This window comes from Amborella trichopoda, chromosome 4 (genome assembly GCF_054954075.1).
Source record: "Amborella trichopoda isolate Santa Cruz 75 chromosome 4, AtrichopodaSantaCruz75HAP2 v2.0, whole genome shotgun sequence".
Lineage (NCBI taxonomy): Eukaryota > Viridiplantae > Streptophyta > Magnoliopsida > Amborellales > Amborellaceae > Amborella > Amborella trichopoda.
In genome coordinates, this window is record NC_142339.1 from 5,882,294 (window position 1) to 5,895,975 (window position 13,682).

The 13,682-nt window shown below is 37.8% G+C and overlaps 1 protein-coding gene across 1 annotated transcript; it reads left to right on the forward strand.

The window, feature by feature from the left end:
- The first annotated feature begins 1,009 nt into the window (after positions 1-1,009).
- ATMAP65-6 (Microtubule associated protein (MAP65/ASE1) family protein) lies at positions 1,010-12,171 on the forward strand. The gene is made up of 12 exons (XM_006849395.4): positions 1,010-1,405; positions 2,241-2,444; positions 6,150-6,410; positions 6,995-7,210; positions 7,976-8,131; positions 8,249-8,408; positions 8,485-8,636; positions 8,908-8,995; positions 9,083-9,156; positions 9,274-9,348; positions 10,964-11,308; positions 11,632-12,171. Exons 1-11 carry the CDS (start codon positions 1,334-1,336, stop codon positions 11,297-11,299), a joined length of 1,794 nt encoding a protein of 597 aa, XP_006849458.2. The 5' UTR covers positions 1,010-1,333; the 3' UTR covers positions 11,300-11,308; positions 11,632-12,171.
- Positions 12,172-13,682: the final 1,511 nt, after the last annotated feature.

A 13,682-nucleotide genomic window follows, 5' to 3' on the forward strand; every position in this document is an offset into this window, starting at 1 on the left:
TGTCACAAAGAGGACTAAGTTGGCATTCACTAAATATTTGTGTCCATTTTATTTTCTCTCTCTAATTTCTCTCTCCTCTCTCCTTTAGAATCTAAATTAGCAGTCCTCATCACGTTTAATATTCCGTTTTCTACTTACCTTTCCGTAAAAACAATTCTCTCTTTCTCTCTCTCTCACCTTCTTATATTCCCTCTCTCTATTTATTCACCTGCCCTAAAACCAAGGAAATTTACAAAAACCCCCTGCCTCAACAGTCATTACAACCCCCCACTAACCAAACCTCTTATAGCAACTTTTACTCAAAACTTAATTTTATTACAAATATCTTCTAATTTTAAAGCTATAATTCTACTATCCTTTTGATCATTGAATGCCATTTGTCTGGCACTTGTAAATACGGTCCGACATATTGTTGTTGCAGTCCGGCAATTATGAGCTTTAGTCTAGAGCTTGTAAATGCAGTCTGGCAAATTGATGTTATAGTTCGATGATTTTGTCGTTTGGCACTATGGTGACTCGATTCGACATAAGTTACATGCAGTTCGCCATCTTGTTGCTGTTGTCTGACAATTAATGTAGTAAGGGTTTCGGTCGAACAGTAATATGTGCCGAACCATCTCTTGTGATTTAGCATCTACGGAAATGTGGTGCCTACATGTATAAATAAGGGTATTTTTGTTCTCAATTTTTTTTTTTTTACCCGTAGATATTTACTTTAAAAATTAATTTTAAGATAAAAGCTACGATAAAAAAAGTTGTTTAGGAAGAAGTTGGTAAAGAAAGTTGACGCAGGGTATTTTTGTAATTTTTTCTAACAACAATCCCCTATCTCTCTCATCTTCTTACTCTACTCGCCTGCCGCAAAAACGATCTCCTCTCTCTCTCATCGTCTTAAACTCGCTCTGCTCACCTGGTGCAAAAACAAAATCCTCTCTCATCTTCTTACACTCTCTCTCTCTCTCTAGATCTGGTGCGGCATAAGTCAATTCTGTTGCCATTGATGGAATTTAATAGGGGAACGAGGAACCCCACGGGTTTACAATCCATGAATTCTGCTCTGCTTATATCCATTAATCCACTGTGCAATGAACCTTTTTTGTTGTCCTCTCTCTCTCTTCTCTGACTAAACTTTTTATCCCCTGTCTCTCTCTTCTTTTTGAACTTCCTTAGCTTTTCAGTTGTGTGAAACCAGTTGGCTTCTTTCTGTGCAGGAGCTTGCACTGTGTTTAACGCCCTACAGTTAGAGAAAAAGGGCTAGAGAGAGAGAGAGAGAGAGAGAGCTAGAGTGAAGGGTGGAGAGAGGCAGAGAGTGGTTAGAGAGAGAAAGACAGAAATGCAGGTTCTGGGGAGTCCGCAGAGTGTCCGGGTGGACACTGGTTGTGGTGTTCTTCTCAAGGAACTTCAGGTTCTTTTCGCCTTTGCATTTGGCCCCTTTTTGTCTATTTCACTTTCGAATTTTCAAGGGTTTATTGTTAGTTTTTTAAGCAAACGAAATATGGTGAGGGATTTCACTGTAAAAACTTCCTCACAATTCTTTGACACTACATTTTCTTTTTGATTTTTTTTGTTTTCTTTCTGGAGGATCTAGTTTTTTGGTTTCTAGAGTTAGGGTTTAGATGGAATTAACATCTCTCCTTTCTTTTCAGTTATTTTCTCTATTTTTACCCTTTTTCCCTTTCTCCTTTCGGTTTAAGGGTTTGAAGATGAATAAATCTGTTTATTATAAGGAAATGGCAATTGCGGCTACTACTGTAACAACACCAAAAATGGCTGATTATTTAAGGCCATAGTTTTCTTTGGGTGTAGGCTAACCAGTGTTGATTTGGGTCTCTTTCAGCTGCCTGTTAAACCAGTGTTGTTGTTTGTTTTTCCCAGTTTATGAACTTTGAAGCATGCACTTTTCTTCTTTTTGTTTAATATCGTGTAATTGGTTTGTAATTTATCTCCTTCTGCAATGCGCACTTGATAGTTTCCGGTCTACCCAGACTTAAAAAAGAAATGTCTTTTTCTGTTTTTTTTTTTTTTTGAATGAAATGGCTTGTTCTGTTGCATCTTCTTCTTCTATTTTTTTTGGATGAAATTGTTGGGGTTTATTCGGCTGTTGAAACTTGAGATAACCTAGTTATATATCTGTTTATACCTTGATATTCATTTGGGTTTTCTGGGTAACAAAAAAACTAAGAAGAACAATTGGGGTTTTTGGGTATCAAAGAATTTGACCAATGGGTATTGTTGAGCAGCATATTTGGGATGAAATAGGAGAGTGCGAAGAAGATAAGCACAGAATGCTTTTAGAGATAGAGAGAGAATGCTTAGAAGTGTATCGGCGAAAGGTTGATGAAGCTAGCCATGCCAAGGCTCGCCTCCATCAATCTCTTGCTGCCAAAGAAGCCGAGCTTGCAGCACTCGTGGCTGCAATTGGGGATCTCAGTTTGCATTCACAGGTAATATTTCATGTCTGATTGATCATGGTATCATGATTCTCCTAACTAAATTGGGCATATGTGAGTTTAATTCATTTTCTATACACCACTTTTTCTCGTGATCTAAAGGGTTTACAATACAGAAATTCTCTTGAATAATTTGGGTGATAATACATTAGTTGTTATGTGCAAATTTGGGGGACTTTCGCTTGTTTCAATTGCGGAAAATAATGTTGAGACATCAACTTTAGCCACTTTCACCTTCTTATAGAAAATGCGTGGATTTGTGCCACTGTGGTTTTGATTTAAAATGAGAGGCTATGGTTAAGGTATTTGTGATTGATGCTGGCAAATATTTATTTCTAAGCAATGTGATTTCGTTTTATGCATTTTTTGTATTGTTTATGAGCTTTTTCACTACATTTTTGGGTAGAACGAGGATAAATCAAATTAGCTTTCCTGAGAAGCTTCTTATATTATTTCTAAAAATTTCATGCAGGAGTCCAAATTCCACGATAGCCAAACCTAAGAAAAATTGTTTCTCTTGATTGTGTACAGATAACATAAAGTTGTTATCTTGTTTCGAATGATATGTTACAGTACTTATCGAAAGAATGTTGATAAATAACTGTCACAAAATTATATGTTACAAATAAAAAATATTAACAATTAAAAATAACAGTAAAAAAATAAATTTAATAACAAAAAATTTATACAGATTAAACATATTGCCAACGATTGTTTTCAGTTGTTGGAAATTGTTTGGACACCACCAGGGCGAATAGGCTGCTAATTGCACCAAATTACCATTCAGTTGTGTTAAGGCTTCTTTTTCTGTAGGCTATAAGGGGAGGATGTCGGGGTTTCTATTGAGCATTTTACCCTTATCTTGAGCTACTCTTTGTACCTATTAAACATAAAAGAGGCTCTTGTATGGATAAACTAAAACCCAAGAAGAAAGCTACTTCAGGGTGTCTTCTTGAAATTGGATTGTGTGATAGAAGACAAAAGAATGCAGCTGAAGTCTAGTGACTTTCTTGTCCAGATAAAATTTCTCTAATTATAAGATGGTACTTGCAGTAACTAATTCAAGCCATCCTAAGTTGGTAGGTGGCTCTGCATCCTGGATTGGCTAATTAGCTAGCAAGTTGCTAATTAACACACATGCACGCGAAACTAAGATGGACTTAATTATGTGGTTAAATTGATTGAATTGAGCTATGAGAAAATTTAAAATATTCTTTCTTTTTTTCATTATTGGCAGTAAATTTTAAATATTATCAAACAGAATTTTAAATGGAATTTTTTTTGGGTAATTCAGTGGGGAAGACAGGCCCTTCTACCCATTTTTTCAAGTAGATTAAGGGTTAGGTTTTTTGAAGGTATTAGTGGGGTGGTGTTAGAGGTGGGAATGGAAACCACAACGTGGTAACTAAGGTGTGGGGTGCTACCACCACGACCCTAGCCCCTTTCCCGAGTTTTAAATGGATTGATAGAAGTAGTATCTATTGTGGAAAAGGAAAGAAATGGGCCACCAAGGAAGACACAAATGTTTACATATTCCAAATTGTTGAGGAAACCTAGATATGTGGCATTATTTCTTGGACCCGGTTTCTATGTGGCCAAGCCCACATATGTAGAAATGCGGGCCTCTTAATAAATCTATTTTTGAGATGGATTTTAAGAATTAATTTTTAAGGATATGTATTCTCTAACATGGAGATCATGAATCTGGAAAAATAAATAAATTTTAAAAACTAAAATTAATAATTATAGTAAGAAAACATTTGGACCGTTAGTTTCGATTGTTTTTAGATGGAACATGTACTTACATCATCTTAAACATGGATTCTTTACACTTTCTGGACTGCATATGTAGAAATGAGGTCCAGCCCGCATGAAACAATTTTCCTTATTTCTTCCATGTTACATCAGGTTTTTTTGGCTTGAAATGCATGGAAGTAGCGCTCAAGAAACATCTTGAAGAGAATACTTTTCTTTTCTTTCAACTAACAGCTGAGGCAAGCAGCTCAAAGCCAGTTGGCTACAAGTTAGCATATTAATTTTTTTTTCTGGTGATGGGTAACAAAAGTTCATTAAAGTAGGAAGGATGTCAAGGAAACAAAACCTCACACTTGGGATTAATCGCTCATTTAATCGCTCGCACTAAAAGTGTGGGAATCTTATTGGCTCTATGAAGACATGAGAGAATGAACAATTTGGACTCACAAAATTCATGAGGAAAAAATGTGAAGTTCCATAATATCAAGAACTACAATTAAATGAACACCACAATAATTATAGGAATGATGCACCTCTCCAAAATAGACGCTCTTTACTTGCTTGACTTGAAACATGACACTGAATTGCATGAATGGGTTTCAAAGCACAGATGCAAGCAAATTGGTTGGGGAGTGGCTATCCCCCGATGGAGTCTTGCTCCAACAATCCTGGAGTCAGAGCCCGAGCAGAGCTCGCTCACCCCCATCAAGATACTTCGGTCCCCATCTTATAGGGATCTCAATCCAGAATTATAGAGGATCTGGATCCCTGACTGCAAGGAATTTATGTCCCTATGGTAGGGGATCACAACCCCACAGAAGCAGGGGCCTGATCTTGGTTTGAAGGGATTTCAATTTAAATAGGAGTTTTCGAAGCTTTTCTATTTGAACCTGCGATCTTCAGTTTCTGCTGATTTTCTAGCTAAAGACCACCTATAAGTCTTTTTTCTGTTTTCATGGTCGTGGTTGGCAATAATGGTATAGTGAGTATTTCAGTGAAGGAACTCAAGAATTCCTGAACCCCATGGCTATTATTTCCTTTTCTTTTTCTTTTTCATACTTTTTTTCATCATTTTGGCTGACCCACCTGGAAACGGCAAGGCAACTTGGGAATTGGCGAGTTGCCTTGGTTAAGTGGGTGCTCATTTTTAAGAGTGCCCCCAAGGGATATGCACTAACTATGGTGATTGAATGTTAAAATTAAGTGTGGTTCTTAGCATGTTCTTAGCATGGCCCAACATTTCAAATTTTATGGAACTTTGTTGCTATAGAGGTCTTATTGCACATATCAATAAATAATGCTAAAGAAGTGGATTATACATATAATTTTTAAATCACTTCAAAAATAAAATAATATAAAACATACAGACACGCATATACAGACATATATACACACATATAGGTACATATATTAGAGGCTGCAGGCTCCCTTCCCAACAACTATGTGTCAAACTCAAACACTTTGCACCATGCAAGTCTTTTTGTTTTTGTGTGTGTCTGTGTGTGTCCATATGTGCTTGACCACCTGTACACATTTATACAGAGTGATTGTATAAAATGTTATGACATCTCTCTTTGCATTTGCTTTTTCTGTTATATCTTTCTATACTGGAGTTCGTAAGCATCCATAATATGAGCCCATAATATGAGTTTGACTTTGTTCAACAATTCGCACTGAGATAATTTTTAACTATTTTGAGTCTTTTAGAGGATGTATACATGTGCATGCTTGTCCACAGAGAGAGGTAGAATGTGTTGCTCACTATATACATACAGATAAATTTCATGTATGTTTTGGATGTCTCGAATGTTGCTCACTATCTTTCTAGGTGTGGTATGTCTTTGCCTAGGTATCATTCAAGAAAAGAAAAAATATTTCTTAGTTTGGTCTGAGTTTGCAGTTTGTATTACATTTTGGTGGTACCTTATTCTGATGCATATGCAGCCTGAGAAAAGGCCGATATCTTTGAAAGAGCAACTTGCATCAGTTACACCACTGCTGGAAGATCTGAGAGCAAAGAAAGAGGAGCGTTTCAAGCAATTTGTAGATGTTCAAGCTCAAATTGAAAAGATCGGCAGGGAGATATCTGGATTTTCTCATCTAAATGACACATTAAGCAATTCGGTTGATGTAGAGGAACATGACTTGTCCCTGAGAAAGTTAAATGAATATCAAACCCATCTTCGTGCTCTGCAGAAAGAAAAGGTTTGCAACTTCTTATTTGTGCTACTCTCTCTCTCTCTCTCTCTCTCTATCTCTCCCTCTCAATCTATGCTAGTCCCCACTTTCTCATTGGGTCACAATGTTTGCATTTGACTGCATCTCTCTCTCTCTCTATCTCTCTCTCTCAATCTATGCTAGTCTCCTCTTTCTCATTGGGTCACAATGCTTGCATTTGACTGCATCTCTCTCTCTCTCTTTCTCTCTCTCTCTCTGTCTCTCTCTCTCTCGCTCAATTGTCGCTAGTCCCCCTCTTTCTCATCAATTTGCAGTGTTTGCATGTCGTCTGCATCATCTGGCGCAGCTTGATGATATTATTTCTAATGAATTAGTGCTAAGTTTTCTAGAAATAAAGATGCAGATCCTCTTGCTTTGGAATTTTTGGTCACGTTGCACATTACGTTCTTTGTGCCTCATGCAGTGTTTGCATGTCATCTGCATCATCTGGCGCAGCTTGATGATATTATTTCTAATGAATTAATGCTAAGTTTCCTAGAAATAAAAATGCGGACCCTCTTTCTTTGGAATTTTGGTCACGTTGCGCATTACGTTCTTTGTGCCTCATGCAGTCTGACCGCCTTCACAAAGTTCTAGAATCGGTGAATGAGGTGCATGGCCTTTGTGCTGTTCTTAATTTGGACTTTGGAAAGACAGTGAGTGAAGTGCACCCGAGTTTGCGTGAGACAAATGCAGGACAATCCGAGATCATCAGCAATGACACTTTACAAGGTCTTTCCCAAGCCATTGAGAAGTTGAAAATGGAAAAGAAAACACGAATTCAAAAGGTAATCCAAAATGCCATGTGCATGCCATGTGCTTATCTTAGTTACTTGAAATCTTTTACTTTGCCATGGTTCTAACTTTTATGTGGGATCCTATCCGAAATTCTGGATTTGAGATACCACTTTGGCTTTCTGAGTTTTCTTCTTCTTCTTTTTATTTTTTATTTTTTATTTATTTGTTTATTTTATCGTGTTTCATGTTTTGTTATTGGATGGATTTCGACCCATTAAAAATGCAATTTTAAGGGCAAAAGAAAAAAAAAAAAAAAAACTACATTCAGCTTTCTATCCCAGCTAACCTACACAAGAAATTTTAGAAAACATGTTATTTAAGGACAAGATCTGGGATCTGTATAATACAGTACCTGCTTGTTTGGTAACAAGATACTAAGAGCTCCTCTGACTGTCCATTGGTCAGGTGATGATGATTGTTCCTTTCCTCAAAGTCTGATAAATGATGCCCCTCACCTGATAAATGATGCCCCTCACCTATCCATTGTTGACATCTGATGATTGAGAGTGCTGTTAGTCCTGTTTGAAACCAACATGGTGTTATAATATACTTTTCCTTGAAACAAATTTGGACCCAAAATTATCATGCAAAGCACATCAATTTTTTTTCTAATAAAGTTTTACCTACATATTTTGTTGGGTCACAACAATAACTTCGCATAAGCTCCTAGCCAGGCCAAATTCAATCCATGGTTATGTTGGTTTAGTTTGTGATATTCAACTAACAGATTTTCTCTTACTTTTAATTCTTTGTAGTTGAAAGGCATTGTGGCTTCTCTGTTTGAGCTATGGAACTTGATGGATACAGCGGAAGAAGAAAGAAGGCAGTTTGAAAAGGTTACCTCCATTGTGGGATTGCCAGAAAACAAAATTGCAGAATCTGGCATGCTTTCACTTGAGATTATTGAGCAGGTTGATTTGACGCTCTTTGGATTTTTTTATATCTGAATTGATTTTATATGTCTCGCATTACTGTTTATGGTGACTTTCTTTTGTTTTTGTAAACCTACTTCTGTTTAATGGCATTAGGCTGAAGCAGAAGTTGGGGGGTTAGGAAAACTGAAATCCAGCAGAATGAAAGAATTGGTTCTGAAGAAAAGGTCGGAGTTGGAGGAGATATGCAAAAAGGCACATATAGAACCAGACATGAGCACGGCTCCTGAAAAGTCCATTGCATTGATTGATTTGGGTATTAAGTTTTTCCTATATACCATGTCCATGCATGTGTTCAGAGCATGCCTGACTGTTGTTTGCCTTCTCTTTAGGTATTGTGGATCCATGTGAGCTTTTGGCCAACATTGAGACACAAATAGTGAAGGCAAAGGAAGATGCTATGAGTAGGAAGGAGATAATGGACAAGATAGATAAATGGCTTGCTGCTTGTGAAGAGGAAAATTGGCTGGAAGATTACAACCAAGTAAGTTCAGTGTTGTTGATCTTATGCATTTTTTTATATTTCGTTCAACAGCAAGGAAACAAATTTCTGTGTATGCATGTGTGCAGTTTGCATTTGTCTTTGTGTATGTCTGTGTATAAGAGAGGGAGAGAGAGGACATGCTTGTGATGGCTTTTCTCAGATATATGCCCCAACACACACACACACACACAGCAGGCTTGTGATGGCTTTCCTGAAATATACGTAATTGCTCTGGTTTTAGAACTGTTGAGCATATGCATGTTCAATGCAGGATGAGAACAGGTATACTGCTGGAAGGGGTAGCCACCTGAACCTAAAACGTGCAGAACGGGCACGAATCACTATAACCAAAATCCCAGGTATTTGTCTGCATATGAGGTTTGTTTTGATTCCTCCAGTTTAATGACAATGCAGTATTAGAATTATATGGGCTGCTTTATATGCAGGTATGGTAGATAATCTAATGAGTAAGGCATTTGCATGGGAGGAAGAAAGAAAAATGCAATTTTTGTATGATGGAGTGAGTTAGACTATCCTTTCAATTCATTCCCAAAAGTTTTTTTTTGCCTCTTTTTCCTTCTTTTTTTTCTTTTTTTTTCTAATGTTTCCTTATGTTTTACTTCTATATGTTTGTCAGGTGAGACTGGTTTCTAACCTGGAGGATTATATTCGTAACAGGCGACAAAAAGAGGAGGAGAAGAAGCGATTCAAGGTACTTGTTAGTTTCTATGATTTGAGATTATCCGTTATACCTACCCAAGTAAGAGATTGTCCATCATGGATGTCCTGTATCTCCTCTTGTGAAACAAATTAAAATTGGGTGGTGGGGTTGCTTTTAGAGGGTCGTGGGGGACGGGAAGGAGGGAGGCAGATTGTGGTGATGCTGTTGATTTCAAATAATGGTAGTCCAAAATAACTGCTGGCTCTGAATACACAGAAAACTTCCATCTATACTGAGGAAAAAGATTGAAGTGTAAAACCTAGTCCCCTCCTCTGGCACTGTCGAAAACTAGTCAACTCTCCTGAGTTTTGGGGCAAAGAATGCCAGTTTCTGAATGTGGAAAGAAAAGGTTTTGCCATGAAATCCAACAGTAGGATTTCAAAATTAGTTCCAAATCGAAAGAGGGAATCATGTACTACCACGAAATCCAGACATACTATTTTGTCTGAGACCTAAAAAACTCAAGCCAAATCCATTTGAGTTTCTCATAACACAACTCATTCATGTGCCAAAATGAATTGACTTGTGTGACTCAATTCAACTTGGATTAACTTTCTGAGCATTGGATGAAACCATCCTAGCATTTAAAAGGCCATCAACTTGAACTTTGACATTAGCAACAAGTTCAACTCTTCTTGTAGATGCTGAAATGTATCCATTCATTCTATGTATTGTTCTGAGACGATCAATATAATTAGTTAATGTATTCAGAATTTCTATACAAGAGCCTTTAGTTTTCAGTTCTATTGTATTATTGTGTGTCATTGACGTTTGAGGCTCAAAAATAAGGTCCTTCAGGCCATTGGCGTTACCAATTAGGGAAGATCTGTGGGGTCCTTTGATTTAGATATTATGTTTTCTCTCCTTTTATTTATTTATTTGTTTCCCTCTTCTCGGTGGTGGTTGTGGCCCTTTGATTGCATACCTATGCAAATTGACATTCCCTTTTTTATGTGTTGTTGTGACTTGTGTAATATGGACTATACTTGGCTTCTATCCAGTCTGATGATCCATTAAGTAGAATAATTAGCTGTCAATAAGCCTTTGTATTTATTAAATGTTCGCCTCCTGATGCGAAATATTTCACATTCAGCTCAGGAGGGACTTATTGGTGTTTGTGTGATCTGTCACAAAAGTTGTAGATGCTCCCTATAGGATACAAAATATCCATGGAATGTCTTTCGCCAACAGATACTGCAAACATCCAAACCTTACGTAAAAATGAGTGAAAATGTGGCCGAAAATGTGGCCCAGTTATAGTTTTAGATTAGAGATGACGATTATTCCTTCTCTTTTAATGGAGATATCATCAACATCAGTAAAATACTCATCTTCGTTGGTGAAGTTTTTCCGCTTCACTGTTTGGAGGGACCAATTTCAAAGATATTCCCAGTCCAGTTTGGTAGGCTGCTTCTGTTTGGTTTTACTCTCTGGCTGTGGGCAATCATCTATCATTTTCACTAAAGCTAATTGCCACTGAGCAAAACATTAGCATACAAACCCCTTAATACATTCATAATCACAATACATGCATTGGACAACAAAACTAAATAGAAATCCTCACCCTAAGAGCACAAGTGATTTCTTCAAGTTCTTGTTTTTGCAGGATCAGAAGAAGTTACAGGATCTCCTCCTTACTGTGAAGGAAACCATGTATGGGTCCAAGCCAAGCCCAAGAAGGATGAGTAGCTTGAAGAAGTCCAATGGTTTTCAAACAAATGGTGCCTCAACTCCAACACCACGTCGACTCTCTGTTGGCAATGGCAATTCAGAGCTTCACACTCCTCGTTCCAATGGTAGCTCTGGACGCCAGAATGGGTACTTCAGGGAAACAAGAAGGCTTTCGACTGCTCCTCTGAATTTTGTGGCTCTAACGAAAGAGGATGCTGTCTCACTAGCTTCCATATGTGGCTCTGAACCTGGTTCACCTCCTCAAGGCTGATTGAATATGGTATGTATAGTATCTCCCGGCCCCTCTCTTGTTTCTTCTTGTCATTGGTTCCTTGGATAAGTTTCTCTCTCTCTCTCTCTTTCTTCGTGTCCACTGTTCCTTCGATAAGTTTCTCTTTCTCGTTTCTTCTTGTCTACTGTTCCTTGGATAAGTTTCCCTGTAGTGTCTAGGCAGTCCATTCCTGTAGGGATCTTCCTATATGAACAGCGTCGCTCTCTTTCTAGAATACTGTGCACACACCTATCATTCACGAATATTGTGTTTTTCAATTTTTTGCTTTGTTTCTTTACCAATGAGTGAAGTTTTGTCCTCCATTGCTGCAGATGCGGTGTTCGAACCTTCTCTTTAACAGTGTATGATAGGGTTGAACAGATATACTCTCTGCCAAAGACTTGTAAATTAGCATGTTCACGTTGTGGGTGGTTCACTTAGTAGGGCATGGAGGTAATTGACATCACTTTACCCATAGACTCTTCAAAGTCTCTACTGGGTAGCAAGGTTTCAGGAGTTCCGAGAACTTGGTGGGGGACCTCTAAGCTTGAAGTTGGTAGGAGATCTGCTAAATATAAACGGTAAAGCTTTAACAGGTACAGTTTGACTGGTTTTTTTGAACAGATTGTTATAGGGGAAGTTCACGACCAGATAGAGTTGCCAGAGAGCAAACCTAAAGTATTATGAATGCTTGGGAGGCATGTACAGGTGATTGTGTTGAATTAATCTCTTGTTGGTTGGTAGGTAGGTTTTCTTTGTAAAAGTCATGTTGATTATAGTGGGACATCGACTGTAGGAGCTGCTGCTTGTAGACCTGTTTTAACATCTCTCAATACTTGTACCGACAATGACTAGTGGCTACATATTTTCCATGTTTGTGTGTGAGATTGCGATAGTTGATTGCTGCACTCATCCAGTACTTTTCAAGTGCAGTACAAGAGGGGAGAGAGAGAGAACGTTGAGGGACTTGCTTCCTAATGTTCTACACTTTTCAATGCTTCCAACTCCTGCATGGATTGGAGATTTTCTTGTACCTTGGTTGGATGTGCCGCAATGGTTACATGCGTGTGGTTTTATGTGTTAGAGTGAGTATACTTTTTCTTTGTTGGAAAAAAGGCGTACTTGTTTTTTTCTGGTTATTTATAAGAAAGGGGTGGAGAGAGAGAGAGTGGAGGGAGATTTGGTGTAATCCTTTTCGATCTCGTACCTGGTATAAGCAAAAGAGACAGAGAGTCGGTCTAGAACGGATATTTTAACTAACTTGCTCAAGACTGATAAAATTGCTCTCTCCCGAACTCATAAACTTGTGTATTTTGAAGGTGGCCCCTTCACGTTTTATGAACATTAGAAATTCAATCTAGACAATGAGCGTTGCAATTGAATCACGGGGATATTCTTCTCCAATTTGTGTAACATTCTGCAAAAACATAAGTGGAAGATATGTATCATTCTTTATGACAATTTGAAACAATATCTTAGCCCCCATATTTAGACTTTTCCTTCTTCTTTCCACCTTATTTTTCTGGGTTTCTGTGCAATGTAGGTCCTGCGAAATTTATTGGAGCCATCACAAAGGTCATCGAGATTTTCTGACCTATTAATGTGGTGTTAGGAAAATCGGTCCGACTTGGCCTTAGTTTTCGTGTCTAAAATATGACTGATTTTTTTTCTGTTTCACAAAACTTAAGTTGAAAGCTGCCAATAAACTAGGGTCGTTTGTTTTGTGGAAGAAGGATAACCATGGAAGTGGTGGCTTCAAAAAACAACAATTGACATTGTTTTAGGAGCTGTTGAAAGCAGTGGCTTAAAAAAAAAAACCACTCTCACTTTCCGTATAAAAAAACATACGAAGTGCTACAGTTGTGAAAGCCGTGCTTCTACAGAATAAACGAGTCCTAAGTCTTTCCCTTTTCCGAGCTGCTGCCTGCCCCACCTACTACACCCACAGAATTGTCACTTATTAGCGACATGCCCTATTCAACTGTTGGAAGGCAACGAGAGAGCCTCAGGCTCCATCTTTATCCAATTGTTTATAAGGGAGATAGCTCAACTACAAACTCTCTTCATGCGGGTTATCCATTCCACACCCAAACGGAATCCAAGGTGATTGCACAAGATTGATCATCATCATCATCAAAGCTTTTTTCTAAGTAACTGGAGTCGGTTACTAGATTGATACTACTAATACAAATGCTTATTATGCTAGTATTATCATTACCAGTAGTGCTACTGCCAATACTAAGCTTATCACCGCTAGCACTGGTTTGCACTTCTGATTCTTAAATAATGCCATAAATGAAATGACAATTGTTCTTTGCAAAACAACATAGATAATGGCAATTATTTAGATAAAGTTTTTTTTGTGAAGAAGGATATAGTTCAA

What these genes read in the sequence shown, in the direction of transcription:
- ATMAP65-6 (XM_006849395.4), top strand. Translation starts at nt 1,334, where the DNA reads ATGCAGGTTCTGGGGAGTCCGCAGAGTGTCCGGGTGGACACTGGTTGT. An exon ending in CATTGCATTGATTGATTTGG is followed by an intron (nt 8,409 to 8,484) that starts GTATTAAGTTTT and finishes CCTTCTCTTTAG; the next exon opens with GTATTGTGGATCCATGTGAG. An exon ending in TGCAATTTTTGTATGATGGA is followed by an intron (nt 9,157 to 9,273) that starts GTGAGTTAGACT and finishes TATGTTTGTCAG; the next exon opens with GTGAGACTGGTTTCTAACCT.